Source organism: Cyprinodon variegatus, unplaced genomic scaffold (genome assembly GCF_000732505.1).
Source record: "Cyprinodon variegatus isolate N-32 unplaced genomic scaffold, C_variegatus-1.0 Scaffold233, whole genome shotgun sequence".
In the NCBI taxonomy this organism is placed as follows: domain Eukaryota; kingdom Metazoa; phylum Chordata; class Actinopteri; order Cyprinodontiformes; family Cyprinodontidae; genus Cyprinodon; species Cyprinodon variegatus.
This window is the reverse complement of record NW_015150686.1, coordinates 106,057-125,769: the sequence shown is the minus strand read 5'-3', so window position 1 is coordinate 125,769 and position 19,713 is coordinate 106,057. Positions and strand designations below refer to the sequence as shown.

Here is a 19,713-nt window from a genome sequence, read left to right as displayed (position 1 = left end):
ATGGATCTTTTTTTTATCTTTATCTTGGAGCAATTAAAATGCTTTGAAATCACAGGGTTTGATTAAATAAAATCCTGGGCGACACATTTTAGTTGCATTACAAAGGCAAACATGACAAAATGCCAGTGACTGATAAATCTTTAATATAAAAATTGTACAAGAATTCTGATACAAATTACAAGAGGTATTTGGACAAAATATGAATAAAATTCCATTTACACCCCAAAACCCTTATGCATTTTATGCACAAAAAAGAAAAAAAAAAAACATTGACAGATATGGTACAGAAACAAATACAAGAAAAGGCTAAAAGTAAAGAAAAAAAAAGTCTCTTTGAAAAGAATATTTTTTTTCCTTCTGTCTGCACATGGGGAACACCTCTTTAGGTAACATACAGTATCAATGAAGCTTCCAAAGTCACCATTTTAACGGCAAAGTGATGCAGGATCCTTTGCTCTCTGATTTCGTCAGTTTTTTTTTGTAGTGCGACGATGAAGCCATGCAATGCTGTCGTGTGCTGTAACACAGCCTTTTTTTAAACACAGACACTAATGCATCGGGTACTCAAAAACACAAGTTAATAAAAAAAAGGGGGAAAAAAATCTAATTTCACCAGCTCTTTCAACTATTTATACTTTAAGACTGTTAAAAAAATGTTTGAAAATTCAACGGAAACTTTTTTTTTTTAATTTACAGTATTTTCCAGTTGAAAATAATTAAGGGAATTCCAATCTGTACAAACAGAAAGTGTGTTTTTCCTTTAACTCCACTAGCCTAATGACGTCCTGTTAAACATCACCTCACTTTGTTCCTGGAGCTACATTAACGGCCATCCAACATCCTCTTCTCTGATATTAACTGCAACATGAAGGAAATGGGCAGCGATCATCAAGTCAGCCTTCTTATCTATTCCCCATCTCCCTGCCTGATGAGGAATAATGAAATAATTGATGGCTGATGCTGCACTGATAGAATATTTACGTTTTATTCAAGTGGTTCAGGCTGACCAAGTAAAACGGACTGTCACCAGCTAGATGGATTTTCCAAGCTAAGAAAGAAAATGTTTTAGGGAATGGGAAGCTGAGAGTGTTGGGGGAAAGGTGGCGCTGCTCCTACCACAGCCTGTGTACCGCTCTGTTTCCCCTGAATGAGATGACAGCTCCAAGACTCTTTCTGCAGGTTTTTCTCTCCGCTTCTTAAATGCCTCAAAACTGTTCTTTTGCTTTTAGATATGTTTAAATTGCTGGTTTTGATCTCAAACACCAAAAATTGCATTGTATATTGTGAAGAACTTCTCCTGCAACATTCTGTTTTCAGCTTAACACTCATAAAGGTGAGTTTCCATCAGAAAAAGACAATGTCAAACAGAACATGAGCACATGTGACACTGCAGATGAGATCATTGGTTGATCACAGTTTAATCTCGGAGGATTATTAGAGCCGAGGGTCTGTCAAAATCTTAAAGCATTTTAAATCAGAAAAAAAAATGAAAAAATCTCTTAGCGGCCGCATTTCGTAAAAGCCCTGATTAGTTTGTCCTGGAGGCTGATGGTAGCAGCTAATCAGAGTGAGGTCTGCTCCAAAAAAATGTCACAGCAGATTGTGAGGATGTCATTTTTTTAAGCTTTTTAACTGTCTTCACATGTATCAATAGAAAAAAAATGCAATCCTTTAGGGATAAATGCTTCCAAAGAATGAAACCTGTGAAGCGTTTTAGTTCAAAATGAAGAGAGAATATGGTTTTGATACTCAAAGTGGCAAAAAAGAGCTACTTCTGGACAGTATATTTTACAAAAAAAGAAGTTCAGAATCCTTTTAAAATTATTTAAGGTCCCTCCTGTTGCTGGATTTGATTATATGAGTTGTCAGACACTAAATGAGAAAAAGTCTGCTTTGGAACAGTCTTCAGTAAAGCAGCTTTTTATTTTTAATAAATGAACATCACTATTTTCAAAAATATCAAGTTTTATAACCACATGCCGTATCTCAATACAATCCTAATTCGGAAAAGTATCGATATTAAAGACAAGTAATTTTTGCTATCGTCAATTTAAGATTCAGGGTTTATTTGCATATTAAAAGAATAATGCCTCAACAAACCTTTGAGTTTAGTCATATTTTGGGGAATTAACTTTGCATTTATTTGTACACTTATTTAACCAACATCTATGATTCTCTTAAGAAAGCATTCTATATGTGGAGATTTAAAAAGGTTTTTTTTCCATGTTATTAAAATGAATTTTTCAATACCTTAAATAATTTCTTTCTTTATCCTCATGGAATCAAAAAATAGTATAGAGTATCGAATAATTTCCTGGTTATTAATATTGAGTTTGAAATATTGGTACAGTATTGGGAAACCCTTAAAGAGTAATGAGTGATGCTAATGTGCAATGAGAAAAGGCAAGAAACCAGACTTGGTTTTTTGGACGGTTTCATTAAAAGCATCACGTCCAGAAATAACATGCTGCACACAACAACGCATCAGCCCTCCATTAAACGGTGTTTAAAGAAGGTTGGAGAATGTTTATGGACACTTTGACAAAGTGTGTTGTGTTAGCTTTTAGATGATCCAAGCCAATTTAGATTTAAACAATACGAGGTTAAGAGAGATAACTAGATATCACAATACGAAATAATAATCGAAACTGAACATTTGTGACTAAACAGGTGATTCTATTACTAGCCTTACATTTTAAAGTGTCTATTTAGGCCGACGTGATTTCTGCAAGTATAAGAATCTAAAGCCAGGCATACACTGTACGATTGAAAAAATTGCGCACAGCTACAGCTCAAACTGTACGACAAAACTGCAGGGTTTAGAAGTTCACAGCTCAGGATGTTTGATCTCACACTGTGCGATGCTCTGATGCGATCTACCTGCTCACACTGCATGTCTAAAAACTACGTCGTATTCAGCCATGACGAGTGAGATGGCGCTACTTGGACTCGTCTATGCGGAAGCCAATCGCGTAGAAGAGTAATATGAAGCTCACTAGATTGAAATGTGCTGCTTTTGGCAATTTGTGCAATTTTGTGCTGAAAGCCCTAAAAAGAAAAGGCGGCGACGCATTTGGAAAAAATACATGGCTGAGCAAATGTAACTACTACGGTTGGTCAATTTTATAGAAAGAACTCCATTTCACTTGCATCCCGCCATGCTTCTGTGTTTTCATCTACGAGTAAGAGGAAGAATCCTCGTTTGCGCACTGAGTGATTTGTCCACGACCACCTTACGACGGCCAACTGAATTTCAAACACCTTACGATTCCTGATCGGGAGGTCATTGGGAGGCTGATTGCCTCTCGTTACCCCCTGTACTCTACATGTGGCAAGATCAGGGTTAAAGTCGGCCCGATTGAAAAATTCTCGCACGACTGGATAGTTGGCCCAAAAAGGGCAAAAAATTGTACAGTGCACTAACGGCTTTATCCTGATGTAGCTATTAATGGCGGCAGCTCCCTCCTGATCAGCACATGGTTACCTCTAAACTGTAAAGCTGCTTTTTGGATATCTGAATCAAATAAAGTGAGCAGAGACTCCGGTCGAAGAATTTGAAGGCTGGGAAATACTACGACTCTCTAACCGTTAGCTGCTAATGATGCTAACATTAGCATCAGTGTTTTACTAATCAAAGGAGTTTTTCTGCAAATGCTTGGAGCTGATCCGATGATTTTGAGTTAGAAATCTAAACTACTACATTTGGTTTAACATGAACTGTATCCCTTTAAACTCTTTTTTGGCGTTTTAAAGTTGGCTTAGCAGGGGACTGTAAAACCTCACTTCAAAAATCCTCGGAAAATATTGATTTTTCTCTTTAGAAGAAAAATGTGAGCGTGAAACACTTTATAAAGGTTTAAAGGTAAAACATTTCCTATCCTGTTTTTATGACTGATTTATTTCTGGCTTTGCTGCTTTTCTGTGATGGAAACTCAGCTTTTCAATGTGACATTATTACTGAAAACAATGACGAGAACATTTGTCTTTCCTCCAACTACAGTTTAGCATATTGTCTAGGGACGGTCATTCTTCTGCACGTCTGCCTATCCAAGTGTTTCTGTGCTGAAGAGACAGCTGTCAGCAGGGTTCCTGCAGAGGCACTTTTTCTATTTCAGCTGGAGCGAAGGCCGAAGGGATCCGATGAGTGAACGAGGCAGCTAGCCTCACTGAAGCTCACTCCTGGGAGAAGGCAGAGGTTCCTGTACTCAATTTTCCCTTCACTTGGGATAAACAGGCAATTACCCATCCCTTTTTGCTATGCCATGGCCGTCCGGTGAACTTAAGCATACACTATTAGCGTGTGTCCCTGTAGGATTTGCATTGCAGCATGTGGAGGTGGTAAGTGAGTAGCAGGATGAAGAAATGGGTACAAAGGTAGTTAAATGACTGCTCTGACGGACAAAGGGGAAGGGAAAAGAACTGAAATAAATTAATACAGACCCTAAAGGAGAGTAAGCGTACAGAAAATGAAGAGATGAACTGAATTCCACTTAATTGACGGCGCGGAATTAAATTGTTTGGCGGGCACTCTCTTCCCTGGCTTTTCTCCTTCTGTCAGTGTCACAGTCTTGTCAGCAACCTTGACGTCTGGCAGTGTAACAAAGTGACAAGTGAGTTATTAGACAGAGGAAGCCGGAATGGCGGGATGCCTCCAGGTAACAGGGAAGCAGCACATTTTTAATGATCGCTGCTGTCATCCTTTCCTCCCTAGTCAGCCTTCCACCTCCGCAGCCTTTCCATCATCCTCAGCTCCTCTTTATCTCAGAGAAAAGAGGGCTCAGAAAGACCACATGTGTCCTGTAGGTGGAGTCTTCAAAAAACAGGAGATATTTCACTGGAAGCGGTTATGTCTGTGCAGCAGGATGGCTAAAGTGTAGAAAAGTGGAATTCAACACTGTTATGGATGTAAGGTGTTAATACTGTACTGCATAAGGCTGCGTATTTCCCACTGCTGTGTGTAGCACCAGTCCACTAAGAATGGATCTTGTAGAGTAAAAAGACATATGAGTCTTTTTTGTCTTTTTATTTAAAAAAAATCCTTTTACTGGACGAGAACATTTTTGTGAAGATACATCACCCACTAATAAATACCCTTTCCCTCGGCTACTTCTCTAATCAATAAAAACATATGTACCGTGAGTGATTCTTTGCAACCAAAAGAGGGAAAATTGCAAGAAATTTGGCAGAATATATGTGAGGGTGGGGCTCAGCAGTGAAAACCTGCAGCAGAAAATCACAGTTGATGTTTTAAGACTCAAGTGCATCATATTGGTTATATTGGTTCAAGATTCAGAGACAATGCTGATGGGTTTTTTTTTAAGGAAACTCATGCATTTTGGTCACAGTTGAGGAGGGATTCTTCTCTCTATTAAACCCGTGAAGTGCTCATATTTTTAAAGATGCCTTCACTAAGACAAACATCAATTAGTTCTCAAACAAGATACCAACCCCTTCCAGTTAACTCCGTTTTAGTTAAAAGGACAAACAATTTAGTTAAGATCTGGATTTTCTTAGAATACGTGATGGAGGAATAAAGAAATATTTCTGGTTTTCAATTAGAGGCTTTGAAACTGAGCACATGCAAAAAGAAAAAGTTTGCTTCTCTCAGCAATGAAGCCACCGCTCACCCTCCCCGATCACCCAAATCCAACATTGCAGATATCCTTATAACAATATTACACATCCCCCTTTTATAGATGCAAAGTGCAAAAACTGAAACGGATTAGTAAAGCAAAAAAAAAAGAAGAAAAAACATAAAATACGGAGAATGAAATCAGTGTAAGAGCTTAAAATAAAAAGCATGCCGGTAACCTCCGAACATCTAACAAGCAGTTGATACAATTCACATGATCTTGTTTTTTTCTTTTTTCCCCGTGAATCAGTTAAAAATGAACATAAATGAGTCACACTTGAAGGATGCTACCTCTTTCTTGCCTATAGATGGAAGTATTGTACTGTACTGTAACATAAATCCAATAAAGAGAGGAAAAGTAGGCAAACAACCATCAACACAACAAAAAAAACAAAAAAAAAAGCCTCTGGGGACATTATTTACAAATGGAGCTGTCATGCTTTTGTAAGGGGTCCATTTAAAAGTTATTGTTACACAAATACAACAAGAAGTTTTTCTCTTTTTTTTTAGTACTATTGTTTCCGCAGGCAAAAGTCACAAATAAAGAGTTTTAACAGATTCTTTGGACATGGACGTAAACACAAAGAGAGTTGAAGATAGAAAAAAAAAGGTGGAGGGCCTAATGAGTAAAATTACCTAGAGTTTTCATTTTGAAGCAAACTTCGTGCCTGTTGGCATCAGCCTTTTCTTCCAAAGAAGGAAAAGTCAAAAGACACAATGATAAACTTCATCTAGAGTCAATTGTTTTTTTTTGTTTTTTACATGGAGTGACTTACATAGGACGGGGCAGGAGACAAGGATGAGGGAACGGAGGAGACGGGAGGGCTGAGAAGTCTTGGTTTAGTCTAATATCGTAGAGAAGGGCATGTTTTTATGGAGGTTTGGGTTCTGAGAGTGTCGGTTCCGGCTTCGCACGGAGCTGAACACCATGTTGCAGCCGGGGATTTTGCACTTGTGCATCTCGCGCAGGTGCACAGTCTTATAGTGCACGCGCAGGGTCCCTTTGTTGCTGTATACTTTGTGGCAGATGTTACAGAGGATCCCACCGCTGCTGCCATTACTGCCCCCAGTGGACGATAGAAGGAATGTCGATGAGGTAGAGTCCAAGCCCTCATCTGGTCCTTCTTTGAATTCTCCAGTCTCATCCCGATGTCCCCCTTCAGCTCGCCTCTCCCCACGCCGGGAGAGGTCCTCTCCCTCACTGTTGCCATCCTCCTCATCCTCTTCTCCCTCCTCTTCGAGGTCATCCAACAGGATGCCTTCGTCGCTGCCGTCTTCTGACTCACGTGAGGAGTGGATGCTGCTGCTGGACTGAACACTGGAGGTGGTGCTCAGGTCCAGCACCATGTAGTCGTCCGGCTGGCCCCGGAACAGGCCGTTGGAGTGATGGTTTCTAAGGTCGTGGTGAAAAGGATGACGGGGATATTCGTTGCTCATGTGGGAGAGGGAATTATGGTTCAGACCTGGGAGCCCGAGGCCGGCGCCCCGGAAACCCATCCTGGCCATCGGGTCCAAACCCATGTGATGTCCGCTGTAGAGCTTGGCCAGAAACTCTGCTCGCAGGTCCTTGGGCAGTGGCGTGAGTTGAGGGTCGAGGACAATGTCGTCCAGCTCTTTGGTCAGCAGTTTGCGGTGCAGGTTGATGTTCGAGCTGTGCCTGATGGGAAGAGACAGTCACAGTTGTACATCAGGAGTCTGTGTGCGTCAAATTATCACACATATCATTAAAAATGTAACATTTTTAAACCTGGTTCTATGCACACATGTTGATTCACCCCTATTCTCTATGTTACTTCCACGCATTTTTGCAGTCTTTTAAAGATTTACTTGCTGCTTGAATAACTGGAAGTATTCCCCCCCCCTGAATGGCTACTGGTCTGAATAGATTGCAAGTAAACAGCCAGTCTTATCAAAGAAGGGGATCTTGGAGCGGTCCCTAAACTCCCCAGCTCTGTTTAAAGCTCTAGAAAGATCTAAAAAATCAGTCACCCATCTGTCTCCCAATGGATGACTGGTTGAGAGGATCAGAAGGTGGCAAATAAAACCCATAAACAAGCGTACCAGGCTCACACAGACGACCCGAGGCTATGATTGCTGCTGAAGGTGCTTTGACAAAATATTGAGTCATGGGTATGAATTCTAATGTAAAATATGTAAATCAATAAATTTCTACAAGAAAATGTACAAAAAACAGCTTTTTACTTTGCTGTGTTGGAATATTTATGTGTGGATTCTTACTTTTCTTTAAATAAAACTCTCATCTTGCTTCAGAATAAGTCTGTAATGTAACTGCGTGCGGAAAAGCGAGAAGTGAATAGTTTCTGTCGGCGCTACATTTTTAAGGAAACCGTTTCACATAGACAACAAGTTAAAAAAGTTTGACTACTAGAAGAGAAATTTATTAAACAAATTGATTGATGACTCAACATTTTTTAACAGTATTGCACATGGATTCATATTATGTTAAGTCATTTATTCCAGTAATACTATAATTATTGTTTCAATTATTTCAGGTTCAGGATCAGAGAGCTCAGTATGAAGAAGGCAGAGCATCCTGCTAATGTTTACCACCGTCAGCATGTCTGCTCTGCACAGCCCTCAAATCCAATAGACTCTGACTCAATTAAATAGTCCACTGTATTGAATGGGAGTTTATCAATTGATTTAAGCAGTGGTAATGTGATAATCGAGGGGAACTGGATAGCATATTAGCACAAGGCCCTGACAGCATTATCACATCGGCTCGCTATTTAGAGGTGGCCTAATTGAGCACCTCGACGAACGCGTCTTCATTGCTAGACTGGAATTAATTAAAATGGCCATTTTTTTTCCTAAACACAAGCTCCAACTGTATCACATAATGTTCTCCAGCTGAAAAAGAAACACAGCAACAAACCATGCTGAAGGCAGGACACAATTAGTGACGTCTGAGCTATAGCAGACAAAGCCATGCTAAACAGTGAAGGGTATAAGCTTTTTTTTATTTTTCTAACTCAAATTTCACAGCTGCCAAAGAGCACTTCAAAAAAAAGGTGGGGCGGGGGGGCTACGTTACACATGTCACAATAAAAACCGCATAACACAGAAAGGAAACTTAAGCAGTCAATGTGCAGAGGGCCTGTTCCTCTCAGCAGAATGTGCAAAAACACTCGGCGCCTTTTAATGTGAAGGGTTTCCATGCAGGGAGGGCACATATGTGTAAAACACAACAAAAAAAAAAGGAAAAGAATAAGATCATCCTCGGCAGGATGGGCAAAAATGGAGTCACAATGGATTGTAGAGCTTACCAGCAGTGGCAGGGTTGATGCAGTCAAAAAGGGTCCCTTTCCTTTAATTATTTACTTCCCTATCCGACATTGTCCTGCAAGAGGTAAAAATACATTCATTTCAGGGACCCTTTTCTGTGAGGCAAGCAACCAGGAGCCCGTCCACTCGAGCATCGTCAGCATTGTGGGAAGGGGGGGTAACGTGGCGAATCGATCGGCCGTGGCTGTCGCTGCATGTTTGCGTTTGCACCGTGTGTCTAATTGTTTCAGTAGAAAACTGACAATATTTTCCTTTTTGGTGTGTTGTTCTTCATCTGTCAATATGAGCTAAGAAAAGTGTGGTGAAAACTTATGCATGCAGCGATGGAGTCATTATTTTCTGGCTGAATTCGGGTCAAATATGTGCTGCTCTGAGGGTTTCTAGGTGGGTTCAAGCACTGAAAAAATAACAACCTGAATGTAAGAATGATCCGATTCTGCTAAAGCACATAAGGGGATCGAGTAGTGTGTGTTTTGTCGAAATTGCTGGTAATGATGCTCAGGTAGGCAGGTCCTTTGCAACACATCTCCATGTCTAAAACGAAACAACACCTTTCACTGCTAATAAGCTCTAAATTAATCATGACTATCTGCTTAAGTCAAAAACGCTACATTTTAAGGAGTAAAAAGTCTGCAGATTAGCTAAAATCCTTTTCAAATAATCAAAATGCAAACCTTATTGTTAGGAAAACACATTATTCAGATAAAAAGGGGGGAAAAGCCTGGTTTAATTTTCTTCACATAGATAAAAATCAAACAAGATTTACTGTATCGTTAAATTTGAAGATGATTAATAATGAAATAGCTTCACAAAATTAAGAAAGAGACCCAAAAAAACAAAAAAAACCCCCAGCTTGTTGTCATTTTAATGAACATTATTGAACGTGTGTGTCTTCACCAATCAGAATAACTAAACAGAGTCCACACGCTGAGGACATTATGGCCTCTTCTGTTCATTTATCAGATTTAGATTCTCTGCCCCATTTCCCACTCCCCTCCGTTCCTCCACCTCCATCACTCCTCTTCACTATGCTTCATCTTCGACCCCCCCGCCTCTCTCCAGTACCTCCCTGCTGGCCAGTAATGTGGCTGGCAAACCAATTTGACAGTCTCATCTTCGCCCAAAAGACGGGGGAGGCCTCCGGAGAGCCCGTTTCGACTGTGCAGAGGAGGCAGAGCCAGAGCGAGCCTGTCCCAGTCGCCGTTAATCATCTTTAGGTTCATCTGATGGCCCTTGCCCTTGTTTCTGTGTCAGTGTGAATGTGCACGGATACATACCTAAATGTGCTTATATTGTCTAAATGGCTCGTAATGTGTAAATGAGATGGAGCACTGTGAGGTATCGAACTGACACCAGCGGTCCTTTGTCTTCCCTGTCGTTCGGAGTGGGTTATGAGCTTTTAGGTGAGTGGGAGGACATGGATTTTACCCACATTTATCACTCTGCTGCTGCTGCTACATCTGCTCGCCATTGTTTAAACTTTGCAAACAGCATAAACTTCATATTAAATGGAGCATTAAAAATGCAAAAAAGAATGGGTTTCCATATGTTTATTCATCTAAGAATAAGGATGTATTCCTTATTCTCTTTCAGATTAATCAGTTAAGCCAGTAAAGATGAAGAGATGTGAGAGTTTGAGTTCTTGTCTTTTAGTTAACAAGATGTTTTGAGTGGCTTTTGCTAACATATTCTCTCTATTTGGAGCGTGCTCTTTGTTTAGAAGGCACAAACTCAGAGCTGACTGTGCAGCAGAAGAGCCAGGCCCACATGCCATGAGGGGACCGAGGGAAACGATGGAAAGAGGAAGGAGAAGGGGAGGGAAAGAGACTTTCCAACATAATTAACCTTCACTCTCTCCATTTGCAGTGGCCCATGCAGGGACCGCGGGCTGCGCACGGCTGCGTCGTGGGAACGTGGCAGAGGGAGGACACCTGCTCACTGCAGAGCCACAGACAGGTTTAACTTCTTCTAGGTGAAGGGTAAAAAGAGATCTGAGATATTAATGTCTCTAAAGAAGGAAATCAAGCCAAAGTTTACAGCACAGCCTCTTCCTCACTACTTTTGACCCCTAAATAAATACGCAGCCATGTATTTTCACACCAGGAGGTATGGGAAAGACAGCATATAAAGTAAAACCTTTTATTTCATTTGCTCTGTTTCACATTTAAAACCCTCACATTACAAGCTTGCTCAAGGGCACATTAAACGATCCTTTTCTGGGCGAGTGTATTACAGTGTGCACAGATGTTTTACAGTGTGAAATCTGCTGTTTATTTATCAACAGAGCAGACATCCAAACGGAGCGATACGTGGTTCCAATATGGAGTAATTTATTCATTGTCTGCTAACCTACTATGTCATTTTGATCCTGTGTTTTTGTGCCTTCCTGTTTTCCCTCGGTCTTTGGAACGACTCAGATTTGCAAACAACTTTGCTAGTAATATATGCAAGCATGAAATCTCATGTTTCAAGCTAAATAATGCTGCAAAAGATAATTTCCTTATTCAAGGATTTTTGGTTATGCTAAATATGCAATTACTAGATAAAACGTCATCCAAAAAACATCTGATTAGAAGGAAAAAAATGGCTTGAATTTGTAAATTTTACAAAGAGTCAACACTTTAACAGTAGTTTCTGCAAATAAATATGAACAACGCTACTTAGTCTTATCAGAGATGATGCTCTGATGAAAACAGCTAAATTATATTCCCATTTTATTGCTTCCATTACACTCAGATACACATTATGGCATTAAAGGATTATCCGGGGACAGATCTGATGAGAGCGCAGCTCGTGTATTGACTCGTCTCAAAGCCTCTGGATTTCTCCAGCTTGGCTCTTCTGCTTTTTTTTGTTTTGTTTCCTGTTTGAACCTGCGCTGCAAAACTCAAGACCACGGATCATTATCAGCATAATATTCTCTCTTTCTAGCAAATGTTTTTTAATAAACTGAGATAAACTGTCCATGCACATTCACACTGACTCAGTGCTGTAATCATTTAGTGGCTCCCTGATCAAAAACGGCAGTTTCTGCACCTTGCAGACATTACTTTTTACCCATTATTCTTATTATTGTTTCAACATCTTAAATTGTCTTTTTTTTTTAATGGTATGAAGTTGAAACGTGAAGGAATAAAAAAAAAATACAACTAACAGCTATAAAAGAAAAGGTTATTCTCTAATTATATTGCAAATAAAACATTCAGAGGCAAATAGAATATATATTTATATTGATTAATAGTGAACATGTTTGTACAAGCTGTCTGTTTGTAAAGCCTGCTGGAAAGAGGGGAGCTAATGGTGTTACTGGTGGCAATGCACCACAGTGAGGCAGTGCATGCCATGGAGAGCTGCGTTCACTTCTCCGTCTGCTCTCATCTCATCCACAACCAACAGCTCTGATAGTGCGATTAAAAGCAGCCAGTTTTAGAAACAGATGCCACAAAAACAAACAAAGTCGAAAAGTTTGAGGAGGTGAACAGGTGAGGAAGAAGTGGAGGAAGGGTGTAATTGCCACTGAGAGAAAAATAATTTTTCACCTGTCAAAAAAAAAAAAACAAGTAAAAAATATATTGCAGATCAGATAAGTTAAAGACGCTGGTTTTTAACATGTCATGCTCTAAGCGTGGGCCCTAGCATGTGTTGTGACATTGGTGTTGCTCCGGCAAACATATATGCTGTGCAGATTGGGGTACGTGCTAACAAGCCCAGGTGAGTACGGCTCACATCACCTCTTAATGCGCTAATAAATGCAGCGGTTTGACAAACCGCTGTCAATGTTAATGTATGCGCCTTGATTTCACCGTTCAAAGGTGAGGCAGTGAGGGCAGGTAAACAACACGCTGCTGCTGCGGGCTTGGAGTGTATTTTTAAATGAGTGTGTGTGTGTGTTTCTCTACATCGCACTCTGGTCTTCTGAACATCTACTTGACACAGAGCAGATGTCCCTGAGTACCTTTTTAATTTCTTATTAGCTAACAGATGGTAACTGTTAACTTATCTAGAAAAAGTTAACAGGAAACTGAAAGTTAAATTCTGTTCCTTAAGATAAAGAGTCACCGCGCAAAAGTCCAGAGTCACTCTTATATTTTTTTATATACGTTTCATCTATGGAGCCCCACTTTGATCTAATGTTTTATAATTCCTACCGTAATTAATAGTTCAATAGAAGACATTCAAAGTTTTAATTTGACTAGGATGGATTTTTAAACTGTTTTTTTGTTCATATTTATTTCTTAATCTGAAGCCTTTTTAGAGTCAAAGTTACTTTTTTTCTGTTTATCAATAGCCTACAGTGCCCTTCACAATCATAAGCACTCTGTTAAAGATGACGACAACTCCTTAAAAGCACATCATTATTTAAACCTAATGGAGATCACATGGTAAAAAATATTTAATTTGGAGAAAATTATTGGTGTAACAACTTTTATTACCTCTATTATCTATAAAGTATTGGAAAACATGCACTTCTTATCATTTATACACCAAGCTTTGCTCAAATATTACTTACTTGGGTTCTCAACTGTGACTAGGGAGGGATTGGTTATTATTGCTTTATTAATTTATGATGATATGATAAAGACTATTTCTTACATGCCATCTGAATGGGAAAGACAGCAGAATGTGCAAATGCGTTGATCTACATAAATCAGATAAAAAGAGAAACTCAGAAAATGGTTACTAGTCCAATTTTTTAAAAATGTAAAAAATTTACAACTAATTCTGACACAGATGATCCAAGTTTATCTAAGGACGAAGTAGGGAGATAAGAGTACTACCTAATACCAGGGCTTTCAATATTTGTTTAGGGCACTTCATATATCATTAAAGATTAAATATAAAGGAAAATAATTCAAGGTACAAAAGGAGATTTTGTGTCTGCACTCTTTTACCGCCTAACCATTTAGTTTTTTTTTTTTTTTTTTTTACAATTTAATGAGAACACGGTGTACATGTGCAGCCCCATAATCCCAAAATGTTTGGCAAATGGTTGACTAGAAATAGTGTTGCAGAAGTAGAAATATTATTTGATGCCTTAAACCTGTTAACTTTGGCACATTATGAGGCTGAACACATGAAAACATGACTTGTCTTTGCTCTTTAATTTGTTTATTATGTGACGGAGCAACACTAGCCTTTGAGTTTAGGAACCTTAATTTGAATTATTCATCAGATAGAGTTTGGCCTTAATGAAGAGCAAATCTAACCTTAAGTATAATATAATACCAGGACTTTATGGAAAATTTTTGAGTTCGGAATGCAAATAAAACACCTCCGATTGCCTCTAGAAAGCCTGGAAAACTGTTTCCCCAGACAACCGTAAAACATTTTAAAAGATGTCATTACTTAAATCTTTTTAGTTTTTTTAACTCAAATAAGGCTCATAATGAAATATATAGAACCTCATACATACCGCATATAAATGCATGGTAATAGAAACTGATTAAATCGTAAAATCAAACAAATCAGATACATTAAAATTAGATGGTTACTTGCAAACCTGTAGCACTCACCTGTCTCTGCTCCGTCGGGATGGGAAAGCAGCGTTGCAGCCTGCCACAGTACACACATGCATCTCTTTCAGGTGCACATTCTTGTAGTGCAGTTTCATGCTATAGGAGCTCTTGAAGCTCTTCTTACATACATAGCAGATCTTGGGGTCTGGACTGGAACATGGGTCTCCTTCAGGCGACTGAGATGTAGGGAATTTGGGTGGGCTGGCACCGTATCCCATTGAAGAAATGAAGCTCTCGTGTAGAGCAGCCATGCTTGCGGCGGCAGCAGCTGCTGCTGCCATGCCCCCGTTATAGAGGCCATACTGGCTCATGCAAAACATGTCATATGTCGGATCATTGAGTTCTTCTTTAATCTTGATTGGAGGCTGGTGAGGTGATGGTGAAGAATGACCGTTTCCCTCTATGTCTTTCCTCAAGTGTTCTTCCTCGTGTGCCTCGTTTTCATGCTCCTTGTCCAGACCCCTTCCTCCCCTAGTGTGCTTCTGATGTTCTTCCCCGTCCATCAGATCATCTCGGTAGAACATCTTGGAATCTGATGTTTCAGACTCATTCTCAAAGTCTCTTTCATGATCCTGGTCTTCCGAGGTAAAGCTGTCCATACAACGCAGCTCTGAAGCACCCCCTCTGCTGTCACTACCAGTTCCCTCCCTACATTCATCCTCACTTTGCCTCATCATACCTCTAAGGGCTAAGCCAGGGCTCATCTCATCCTGGGAGGGGGATTGCTGGCCACTGCCACCGCTGTGGTGTCCAGGGCCACTTGCACCATTGTTGTTGCAGTTGCCGTTGATCTTGATGTTGTTGTGAAGAAGACTCGACTGGTGATTGTGGTGGATGCTGTCATCATCATCTTCATCTTTGTCCTCAAAATCATCTGCAACATCAATCACTTCCTTCTCAATCTTAACTGGCATGCTAGATTTACGAGGTTTCTTTTTAGGTGTGGGGTCACTGTTTGTAGTGAGGTCCTGACTGGTCCCAGAGTGAAGCCGATGGGACATCGAACTTGCTTCTGACATATGAACATTATTATGTGAGACAACAGCGGCCAAGATCTGCTGTTGCTGGTCCATTAGGGTAGTGCTGTTAGTAGTGGTGGGCATTATGGGGCTCGTTGGCAGTGACACTGGAGGGCTGACGAGGTCTGCTGGAGACACAAGTGTTCGGTAGAATGGTGGCACTGGTTGGACTGGCTGCACTGACTTCAGTGACGGAAACACTAGGGGACTCTGCAGCGGAGACTGAAGCATAGGGTCTACTGGGGGAGTAGTGAAGCCAAGTGGTGGCCTTCCAGGGCTGGTGAGTGTAAAGCCACCATTCTTGCTGCTTGAGATGACAGGTGTACCTGTGGTAGAATTGGCACGAATAAGGTCCTTGTCACGGTTATTGCGCAGCATAGGCATGTGCAACCTTGGATTGGGATTGGCACTGTGGCGGTTCCGACTGCGCAGTGAGCTAAAGACCATATTGCATCCCTCTATGGTGCAACGGTGCTTAATCTTCAAGTGTACAGCATTATAGTGTATCTTAAGCGTGCCTTTATCATAAAAGGTCTTTCCACATGCATTGCAACACACGCGGCCTTTGCGTGAGGTAGCTCCCATGCGGCGTATACGATGCATCTTCGAGGAGAAAGAAGGGTGGCTGATGGTTTTAGAGGGCTCATCCTTAACAAAGTGGTGATGCACCTGATGTTCGCTCAAACTGTTGGGTTGTTGGGACTGATTTTGGGACTGTTGTTGGCCTTGCTGCGGTTGCTGTGGCTGCTGGAGCGATGTTTGCTGCTGAGCTTGCTGGGTGGATGGTGTCGGGGAGATGGGTGATGCACAGCTGTTGGGTTCTGTCTTGGGTTCAGTGTTGTTAATGGCTCCCAGTACTCCACGACTAGGACTCTGACCGGTGCGGAAAGGTGACAGTGACACCTCTGATTCACTAGTCTCCACATGATCTCCCTGGTTTGGAAGGCTGGGCTCCCGAAGCCGAAGGGCAGACTGCTCCATTGGGAGGCCATTAGGGGGCAAGCCAAGCATGGGGGCAGAAACTGGGTTGATATACTGGAATGGTAGAAGGAAGGCTAAGCTGTTGGGGATATTCTCAAAATGATGAATGCTGGAGGGGCTGCTGTTTTCCAGATGTGTTAAGAGCCCTGGGCTGCGGGTTCTGTTATTACTTTCAATGAATGTCCTTATCCCAGAGTCTGTCTTTGACGAGGGAACTGTAACTGCCTGACCTTCTTTCTCCTGAATAGCCATCAGCTCTACGATGGACTTGGTCTCACCAAAGCGCAGAAACTGCTGCAGGGTGATGATCTCTTCTTCACGGGACATGATGGTCCAGCGGTCCAAAACCTTGCCTGCAGCATCCTAAATGTCCCAGAAGAGACGAGAGACAAAAGAGAAGATACAGACTGTTATTGATTGTGAATAATCAGTCTGGTAGAAAGAAAAGAAAGAGCAGTGTTAAAGTGTTTGTTTTTTTCCCCCTTCACAATACTCAGATGTCCCCTGGAGCAACCCTTGATAACCTTTTTCAAAAACCTGCTGCTCAACAATCGCTATCATTCTAGTGTTGATTAGCCTGCAGATTGCAAATTACATCAAAACTATACTGTGTTTACCCCTCTTTTGAAATATCAGGAATTCATCTAAAGCGCTCTCTATGTAAAACTGTATAGATGACAAAATTACGTGAGTTAATAACTAGAATAAAATAATTACAGAACAAGGAATTTTCTTAAGTAATGACTTGTCAAATAACTACGGGATTTGAAAGAATTTAATTTATTGTCATTGTAAAGATGATATTTTATGATGACCAAGTTTAGCTGCTTTTATGTTTTTAAGATAGGTGCTTATCAAGACTTGGTGAAAGATAACACCCTTTATGCATTTTAGGGTTTAGCACATTTATACAACCATGTCCACCATAAACGCTCCCATTTTGGCTAAATTGTTGTTTAATAATAACTGCATGGAAGCTATCGTTGTTGCACGTGCTAAAGTAGAGGCTTTAATAATTATTGAATGGCATTTGTCCTTTTTCTGCCCTTCAGAGTTTTGTATTTCTATGATTTGGGAAATTTTGAAGCCAATCTTATTTTTTTCTTACAAAATATAGTTGTCTGTGTGATATTTTGCACCACATTCAAATTTGCACACTTTACGCCATCTTTAACAGCTGACCCTTAAGAGTTACTTTTTGTGATCTGCTTATAAACTTCTACAAATTATTAAATTGCATAGCCTGCAATGGTGTATGACAGCCTTGCTTTTGTCCTTATGGGAGCTGTGGCTACATTCATTGGGTGTGAATGACTGAATTTCAATTCAATTCAGTTCGGTTTATCTATATAGCGCCAATTCACTAAGTCGAATTGATTCAAAGTTTCCTTACTAAGGAAAAATATTGAATGCATCGATTCATTGACTCGAATGCAATCCCTCAAACTAAGCATGCTCGTAGCGACAGTGGAGAGGAAGAACTCCCTGAATGTAGAGTAGGGTACTTTAAAGTTCCCTGACTTAAAAAAGCGCTATAAAAGCACATGTCGCTTACCATTTAAATAGTTTCTAATGGTTAAAACATTAGTTATTTGGTTTGATCAGTGATCTCAAAAATGATTTTTTAATAAAAGAAAGCTGGCAGAAAGTGGGATCCAGACCTAAAAAGATAGAGCCAGAATGTAGTAAAAAGCTTTAAGATAAAAACATCTTCTTAAGTTAAATTTCAAAATTTTTAGGACAGTTCAGTTCCATGAATTCTTAAATATTCCACTACAATAAATAATACCCTAGTAAAAGCTGGTGCAACAAGATAACCTAAGCCCCGAAATCAGGAGCTTCTACATTCATGTGTTTAATGAATGAAACTTTGGCAACAATTCTAAAACAGGAATGTTAGCTGGCAACTATAGAGATATGCAATAAATAGCTTTAAAGAAAGAAAAATAGAGTCCTTGCAAATATGTGTTCATCATCAAGCATAAAGAGATGATAAAGGGATTCTACGAGAAAGGACCTTAGTTTAGGTGAAGATTATATATTGATATACTTTTATCCTCTTCAGGGGCCCTATATCTTCACCAGTTTCAGATTGCTGCTGGCAGATGAGTTCACAAACCCACCAACACGCTGTAACTGAGGATAATATTCAGAGCTGGAGTATTTATGTGAACAAAATGGAAATGTACAGTGTAAATACTGCGGTTCACACACTGCACGCCCTCAGGGGAGCGGGAGCGAGTGACATCAAGGGAGCAACGCAGAGCGATGACAATTAGTCATGCTGAAATGGTAGCATTTCTTATGTGCTCCTTGCTGCTGGCATCTATAAAAGATAAATGGCAACTGTGGTGCGCAGAAAGCTGTAAAAACTAACATCACAAAAGCACAAAGGGCCTGTAAGGAGAAAACAGAAGATAAATGTTTAAAGAGAGACAGCGGGGGGAAAGGGGGGAGAGAAAGAGAGGGAGAGATACTATTGGAGACACTCAGAGGAAGAAAACAGAAAAAGAAATAAAAGTGAGTGGTTTCATATCATGCCTTTTAGATATACCAGAGAAATAGATTCTTCTGAGACGAAACATCAATAGTCACTGGGGTATTTGTTGTTAAATATACATTAAAAAACATTTTACACTTTCATTCTGTGAGCGCTCTGGAGTTTTAGCCTGGAGGTATGACTTTAAATTCAAGCCTGGACACCATTATTTCATACTGCATGGCCATGCAGGCATTAGCACTTCCATTTGTTTTAATTGAAACAAAATAATGAAAGTTAATTAAAAAGTGAATCTTTGAAAAGTTTTACTACATCTGAAAACTGTTTTTTTTTTTTTTCTTAACTGATTCTAAGAGCAGCAGTCTTTCTTTTTACTTAAGGGAGATTAAAAATTACCTTTTTATATTTTTAAAACACAATAAAGTCACCCGTCTTACTCAAAAACAGACTTGGTTCTTTAGTAAGGACTCTGAATTGAAAACATTTCAGTTTCTGGTAAAAGATGGTACAGAATAATTCTCAATAACAGGGACAAGGTCTTGGAAATATATCCCTCAAACTTCTTCACATTTTATCACATTACACCAAAAAGAAAAGAACCATTTCATAACACATGAAAATAAAATAAAATGTTTACTTTCGATAAGTAGAAGAAAAAAAGCTCCATGATTTTTAAATAAGCTCAAACTTTCATTAAAAATGTATTAGAGCTGCCTTTAACCTGAAACTAGATATAAAACACAGTGTGACTGATAGGAT

At 39.9% G+C, this 19,713-nt stretch overlaps 1 protein-coding gene across 2 annotated transcripts in view; it reads right to left on the bottom strand.

Moving 5' to 3' along the window:
* Positions 1-3,074: 3,074 nt before the first annotated feature.
* Positions 3,075-19,713, bottom strand: part of LOC107088941 (zinc finger protein basonuclin-2-like) — a 117,944-nt gene continuing 101,305 nt past the window's right edge. For both annotated transcript variants that reach the window (XM_015381407.1, XM_015381408.1), the window contains 2 exons: positions 14,452-16,817; positions 3,075-7,289 (listed from right to left, as the gene is read on the bottom strand). In XM_015381407.1, coding sequence (XP_015236893.1) covers positions 6,473-7,289; positions 14,452-16,817 — 3,183 coding nt within the window. In that variant the 3' untranslated portion in view covers positions 3,075-6,472. The remainder of the gene's footprint in view (positions 7,290-14,451; positions 16,818-19,713) is intronic.